Source organism: Podarcis liolepis, assembly GCF_965112155.1.
Source record: "Podarcis liolepis genome assembly, chromosome: Z".
NCBI classification, from domain to species: domain Eukaryota; kingdom Metazoa; phylum Chordata; class Lepidosauria; order Squamata; family Lacertidae; genus Podarcis; species Podarcis liolepis.
Genome location: NC_139570.1, coordinates 10,496,095 through 10,504,021, shown reverse-complemented (window position 1 = coordinate 10,504,021; position 7,927 = coordinate 10,496,095). Strand labels below are relative to the sequence as shown.

The window sequence follows — 7,927 nt, the reverse complement described above, 5'->3', positions numbered from 1 at the left end:
ATATCATAGGGTTCTTGAGAGGGCAGATTTGAGGTGGGTTAGAGGAATGGGAAGAACCCTATGTGATGACTTCGCGGAGGAAAGGTGAGCTATAAAATAGATGCATACATTAAAAGCTAGACTGTACAATGAGAAGTGTGGGTTTAGCTAGCCCTGAGCTAAACTGTGCCTCACTTTATACCTATCAAGGGTGTGTTTTTTTTTTTCACTCTCCAGGTATTGGGTGTCAGATTTCTGTTGCAGAAACAGAATGTGTGCCTACGCCCCAGTCAATAAGCTAAGTAATAATGTGCAACCTTCTGTTACAAAACAATACAATGACATCCCATATCAGTTAAGCCACCAACACACGTTAGTCAACAAACAATTTTTTTATTAGCAAATCACAGATCACCAAAGCTTTGATGCAAAATGACATAAGAACACATACAGAATTTTTTTTTTTTAAACTAGACTGAAATACATTTATAACATGACAAATCAGAATGCACTGGGGAAAAAATTCCTAATCAAACCTAACAGAAAGAGGTAGCTGAACCATGATAAGAATTTATACTTAATTTCACTTCAAGTTCATTGTAGTGCAAACTTTTGCTTGTTTATTCATTCATTCATTTTTAAAGAATGCTGTTCAAAGTGATGTAATTTTGCAATTTCACAGGAGGTTGGCTACCTTGGGGCGGCTTAATTTCTGGCATCAGAAACATTTTATTGTTAATGCAGGGCTAAGACAACTGAGACCCTCCAGATGTTGTTGGATTGCAACGCCCATTGCCCATGCTGACTGGGGCTAATGGGAGTTTCATTCCAGCAACATCTGGAAGGCCAGTGGTTCCTCACCCCTGGTTTAATGGGATTGCTGAGGAGCAGCAACTTAACCTATTTGAACTTTGGCCTGTTCTACACATGCAGACTAGCTGAGTTGTTGAGAGTACTGCAATAGTAAAATGGGCACTCCTTCCATCTCTGATATTTAAATGCGACTGCTGCGGCATATATAGCTAGAGCAGTACAAACCACACGAAAGAATTAAGCTTCAGCAGGCTTAAAAATACCAACACCTTAAAATCTGCAGAACAACAATAAATCTTTACAAAAAGCCCTAAAAGGAGCGGTGCAGTGTGTGTGTGTGTGTGTGTGTGTGTGTGTGTGTATGTGTGTATGTGTGTGTGTGTAAAAGATGTAGGATTAAGCATGTTCAGTGACCAATGCTGAAAAAAAATTGAAAGTAGGTAGAAAGGGAAATGGAGTGGACATGGAAATGAACCGGAAATGTTAATGCTGCAACATTTTGTTGCATGCCCCACCTGTACTACTACAAACTACAGGTGAGGTGCCATTTTAAAAAATATACATTTCATTAAACAAACCAACATAACTCATTGCATGTAGAAATCTTATACAGCAGAAACCAGGTTGGTATAAAACCTTCTCCCCCAGCCAATAGGCTAGTTTTCTACTTGCAGGGAGTTCCTAAACCAACCAACCAACCCTTACAGGAGCATTCAGACATGGTGCAATGCAACTCAGGAACAATCTGCCACCTTGTTCTGCTGTTTGTGTAGACTAGGCCAAAGCCTTGACAGAAAACATTTCAAAGCATAAAACACTGGTTTTGCTACACTACGGCTTTGTAAACCTTTTCGTTGCTCAAAATTTACTCTCAAACGTATTTTCAAAATCTTCTTCGAAAAGTAGTATATGGCTCATGAAGTCTGAGAAGCTCATAAACAGCAACTAACAAAAGTATTCAGGCACTTCAAATCCAGGAGTTAAGTCATTCTTGTCGTATGAAAACTTCAAAGTTTAAAGGAACAACAGACATCGACTTTGCCAATGCCTATCCAAGTTTTGTGGGCTCTAGGAGACTGTACGTCAAAACATCCTGAAAAACCAAGAGAGAGACTGAGACAGGCCAGTCTGCTATCACAACTGCATATTATTAGATTTCAGGTTTAAAAAGTCTCTGCTGATTAATTGTATGACTTTTTAAGGCCCACTCAGGAATTCCACTGGCACTGCCCAACAGAGGGAATTCTAACAAGAACCCCCTGGTCCTCCTCTTCATTATTGCAACAGACCAGTTCACACTGGCGGTGAAGAGGAGTACATCCCATGGCTGCTTGCTCACTGATTAGCCCCTGCCTGAACAGCACACAGGTGCGAGCAAGTGATGAGGAAAGGGAGAAGCAGAAGCAACAGCAACAGGTTGCTATGGTGATGAAGAGGCAGACTCACTCATTGAAGGAGAGAGGCCTTTGACAAGCACTCCCCCTTAAAACCCCCATCGAACCGGCTTTTGTTAGTCTTGTTAGTGGGTATAGGGCTGCAGCCCAAAGCTACACTCTTGTATACACTTTCCTGGGATCCCCACTGAACACACAGCTGGCCCTACTTCTGAATAAACATGAATAGGACTGCACTGCTAGAGCTGCAAAACTTTGCACAGGAATAAAAACAACCATTCTAAAAATAAACATATCATCTCCCCCCCCCAGGCCCCCTCAAAATACATGCGTGGCAGCAGACAGCATCTCAGCAGGGCGAGAGAAAGAGGCACCCACCACATGGGGATTTTGAAGTCCGTGTATATATTAAAAAAATTCCTTAAAAAAAAAGTTCTTTAAATATCTGCAGCCCACTCCATCAGGGTCATCCTCAAAATCCAGTAAAACCTTTTTCAAAACAGTTTCATTTAACAGATTAATTTAAATATTGAATCGTTGATATTCTACCAATCTTGCTAAGTACCATAGGCTTAATATGCATTGCATACTTAAGATTTCCCCCCAGATATAGCATCTCCTCTGACTTGGACTATATTGAAAGATGGCCTGAAGGGGGTCTCTACCAATTAGGGCAAACTGTAGAGGTGCAGAACTGTAAAAAATCATGATGGCAGTGGCATCATGAGTCCCCTTATTCAGCCATTCTCAATGTCACACAGAGAGAAAGCAATAATTTGGTGTTTCCACCCACAAGAAAAGCTGTTGTCCACATTTCTTTTACACACCCTTAATTGACCTGCGCCAAATTTTTATGTTATTAATATGGCAACCTTCCTAGTAACCAGTGGTTACCAGTGGTTTAACAAAAAATAGAAAAGATTTGGGCAAGACCCATCCAGAGAAGATAAGTATAACTCATTGCAGGCCAAATTTTCCATTACTGGTTACATAAATTTATTCAGCTCTGCTATATGCAAACTGCCATTGTCCACCTCCCAGAAAGGTCTTCTACCAGAGGAGGTGAGTATGGGCGCACACAACCAAACCACACAACTGCAGTGTTGCTTTGCTCCCTATTTGTGACTGCATATATTTAATGAGTAGCTTCACAGTACAGTTTTGGTCTCGACACATCTTTGGTTTGTTTCAGGCAAATGCACACACAAAATTCTGGCCACTTTTTAATGAGATCATTTCCGTTATTGTTTTTCTTTTTCTTTTTTACACTATCACTTGGAGTGGGTGGGAGGGAAACCGGCACAAAAATCCACAGGTGGGAGAAAAGTCTCTGAGGACCTAGTGCTATATAATGCCTGGAGTGGCCAGTTACATAGTGCAACAAGTGAGGAAATGCATCAACCAAAAGAAAAGAAATACAGGTTTGCATAAAGTACAACATGCCGATTTACATACAGATGCACACTTGGAAATAACAACAACAACAACAACAACAATAATAATTCATTAAACTGAACTTGCATCTTCAAATAGAGGTCTTCAAATGCAGAGAACTGTCCTCCAAAATAGAACACAATGGAGATTTATGTAGAAAGCAGTGTCAGATTAGTAGCGTAACCAACTTTGACTTTCTTCATGGGCATTTTCATCAATTGCTTTCCACAATTGCAAGAGCATAGCCAATGAGGAGGCGGAGGTGGAGATTACATCCTCTGCCCCAGTTCCCAAGTCTGTTGTAAGCTACAGATCTGTAAGTACTTGGGGAAAGGACTTTTCTAATGGTTGCAGTACTGCTCTGGAATCGCATCCCCATTTAGGTCCATCATATATCTCTTTAAGTGTCATAGGGTTGCCCCTTCTTCAAGGAGTCATTTATGTAATAATAGTGCATTAGTGGCAGATTTACACTAGGCTGTCCACATGTCAGGCCCTTTTTTCAGCTGGAACTCACTGGAACTCAGTTCTGGCACCTCTCAGGTGGGCGTCATTGCCATAGTAAGAGAATACGGGAGGCATTCATGGTGAGTTCCGGCACCTCTTTTTCTAGAAAAATAGCGCTGTCGTATGCTGTTCTGCAACAGTTGTTCTGGGATGCTCCTGCAATATTATTGTTCCATTGCTATTTGGAAGGGTAAAGGTAAAAGGCCGACTCTGGGGTTGCGGCGCTCATTTCACTTTATTGGCCGAGGGAGCCGGCGCACAGCTTCCGGGTCATGTGGCCAGCATGACTAAGCCGCTTCTGGCGAACCAGAGCAGTGTACGGAAACGCCGTTTACCTTCCTACCAGAGCGGTACCTATTTATCTACTTGCACTTTGATGTGCTTTCGAACTGCTGTACTGAAAGCAGAATCAAGTAGAATCACCCCGATACCATCAAGAGCACAAATCGTCATGAATGCAGAATAAAAGGAACGTCGGTAGGGATCCATGTTCATTCTACCAGGCTTTCGGCTATTATGAACTGTTCTTGATAGCTAAACCCAGCATTTAAGTCTTCTCCTTTGATCACATGTATATGTATATATAGATCTCATGATACCTTTGCACCATCTTGTTTTCAATCATTGCCTACTTTTGCTATTTTTATTTCATATTTTTGCAAACTGCCTTGAGCACTCCAGTAGAAAATAAACAGATTTTTTAAAAAAATAAAAATAAATAAATCTGGCAATGCAATCGGTAGGAGTGCAAATATTAAATAAGACATTTCACCTGGTTTTAAGGACAGGTTTTCATCATGAGTCTGGAGGAGGGGAGCAGTGCGCGGTGGCAGCAGCATTTCAACCTCCTTCTTTGAAGTTTAAAAAGGGTCAACGTCTCTGCACATTAATGTCCATCACAGTAGTTTTCAGCCCCAGAACAATTCAATCTCCCCTCCACCACTCCCCCCCAAAATTTATACAACTGCAATGCATTTCCATTTGCAATGCAGACCTCATGTAAGAGCATTTCAGAGAACTGCAGCAAAACCTGTCCAGAAATATGTTAGGAGGCATCCAAACCACCACCAGCCTCACAGTACAGTTAAGATAAATGATACATGCTTTTAAAAAGTGATGTTGTTATCACATTATCTAAATAAAAACAATGCAGTTTTGCAGCAATTGGGAGCCAGAGGATGCAGGTGTCAGAAAAGCAACAAAGGAAAGGGAATGTAGGAGGCTGCCTTAGAACAGAGTCAGATCAATGGTCCGGCCAGCTGAGTATCATCTATGCTGACTGGAAGTGACTCTGTGGATTCAGGCAGGGGTCTCTCCCAGTCCTAACTGGAGGTGCCAGGGATTGAACTGGTGGCCTTCTGCATACAGGCAGATGTTCTACCACTGAGCAATGACCATTCTCCAATTTAGGAATACATTCCCAAGAAGAGTAAATTGAGAATTACCAATGGGAGAGTAACACTGATAAAGCCAGTGGGAGCAGTATCTCAATCTGTTACTCTCCTGTTGGCAATGCACATAATCTTCCTATATGGAAAGTTCTTTGTGTCCTCCTGTTGCTGCCATCCAACCTGTCCCCAGTATAAAGGCTACCAAAGAAATGCTGTAAAAGAGTCTCTTCAAAGTGGTCTGCAGTTTTCTGAACAGCCCCCTAAGAGCTCAACTTGACAAAGTCACAACATTCATTTAGATCAGAAAAATAACAGCAATCCCAAAGCAAACTGCCACAGCAAGCTTCTCTAAACAACAATATGAAGGACAATGTGTTATGTACACCTTGTTCCCTTGTCCCTGATCATTCTTCCTTTGACCCTCACTGCTGTCCTTGAACATCCTTTTAACAAATTAAATGTCAAAACAAGATTTGTCCAGATGTTATCTGGTTCCTGGTACCAGGTACAGATAATTCTGTACTCAAAGAAAGAATTGTAAGTACTATTTTTGGTGTGCTTTTTTTAAAGAGAGAGAGAGAGAGAGAGAAAAATCCACTGAAGCATACCTTGACATCTTCAAAAATTGGAGGGTTGGATCCAGACTTCAGTGGCAACCCAAACCCCACTTTCCTAGATGTAAGTCCTATTGAATTCAATGCAACTTACTTCTAAGTGGACTTGGTTAGGGTGGTGCTGTTAGTCATGCTTTGAACAGACCCACCTAAATTAATCTTAGGTTAGTCATCATGATAATGTCACATTCATGTCAATGGGTCTACCCTAAGTATGACAAAGTCTGGATCCAACCCATTGTATCAGTTCCATTTAGACCTTCCACAAAATGTAAAAGCAAACTAGTTATCAAGCATGAGACTGTGTATTATTAACACTCCCACCCCCCATCTTCATGTTCATTATTAAAAACACTATAAGATAGTAAAGCAGCCAGACCTCTATGAAGAATACACACAGTCTTAGGCTATGATCCTAAACACACTTTCTAGGGGAGTAAGCTAATCACCACTGAATGTAGCAGGATTTACATTAGAGGATCATGCTGTGAATTTGCAACTGAAAACCAAATAAACGTTTTTAGTCCAAAATAATACTAATAATATCCATCAAAAACTTCTGAATACTGTTAATATACAGATTTTTAAAAAAAAACACACCAAACCATAACCCTTTGGAATATGCCTTGAAATAAAACAGCACGATGGCTAGTTATTTCAGCTTCACATTAAACAAGAAATATTTCAATGCAACTGTTCCCAGATAAAATAAAATAAAAATTTGGACTAACCTTTAAAAAAATTGCTTATAGCAAAAAAGAAAAAAAAGAAAAAAGTTCACATCTGTTTTGTTCACTTTCATTATGCATATATGTAGAAAGATATCTATATATTTATGGAAACATTGGTAATTCTTTTTGAGCTAAAGAACCAACTCAGCAACATTAAGGCTGCAGCCCTTCTGGGTGGTTACATGGAAGTGAAGACCTGTCACGCTTTTCAGGACTTACTTCTGAGTAGAACGTGCTTGGGATCGTGCTGCATGCTCCCTGCACAGTAGCTATAGTTTTTGCTGTGTTGATGTTAGAGCCATTTCTCGCTCCAAAAAACCATTCTCTGTTAACACATCATTGCAACTAGCTAAAGGCCTCTTCCACCCATGAAGCTTAACCTTGCAGGTCTTGCTTCAGCTGGCGAAGAGACAATGAGATGTAATAGCAGGAGAGAAAGCTCAAGAAGTCATCAGTGTAAGGAAACAGCCGAGAGACGCTCAAGTATTCTAACAGGATTCACAGGATCTCTTGCGCCGCTTATCTTCATGGTCCCGGGTTGGCCATGAAGTCAAGAATGCGCTTGATGCCGAGGAGACGGTCTTTCAGGGATGTCATGGCAAGAAATGGGAGCTGGGCTTTGCTCTCAAGAGGAAAGACAGCAAGGATCCACCAGCACCAGGCAGGGCCATTGGGGTTGCACTGCAAGGAAGAGCAAGCATTATTGTTAACAGCCATGGTTAATAATTGGAGAAAGTGGCAGGATGGAAACCCCGTATTCAGGAACCGCCAACCTAATTGTAACATCTTAAATTAAAAGACAACGTACCGTATTTTTCGCTCTATAGGGCACACTTTCCCCCCTCCAAAAATTAAGGGGAAATGTGTGTGCGTCCTATGGAGCGAATGCAGGCTCCTTGGCTTCAGCGATAGCAACACGAAGCCTCCGAAGCGCAGAGGGAGCGCTCCCTCCGCGCTCCAGAGGCTTCGTATTGCTTTTGCTGAAGCCGGGAGAGCAAGAGGGAAGTCTTCGAAGCGCAGAGTGAGTTCCCGCTGCGCTCCGCAGGCTTCAGGTTCCTTTTGCT

The 7,927-nt window shown here is 41.5% G+C and overlaps 1 protein-coding gene across 3 annotated transcripts in view; it reads right to left on the bottom strand.

Moving 5' to 3' along the window:
• Window positions 1-352: 352 nt before the first annotated feature.
• The window catches only part of LONRF3 (LON peptidase N-terminal domain and ring finger 3), a 56,206-nt gene continuing 48,631 nt past the window's right edge, over window positions 353-7,927 (bottom strand). For 2 of the 3 annotated variants that reach the window (XM_083486395.1, XM_083486396.1), the window contains exon 12: window positions 353-7,544. In XM_083486395.1, coding sequence (XP_083342521.1) covers window positions 7,389-7,544 — 156 coding nt within the window. In that variant the 3' untranslated portion in view covers window positions 353-7,388. The remainder of the gene's footprint in view (window positions 7,545-7,927) is intronic. The other variant, XR_014521735.1, reaches the window with a different exon arrangement.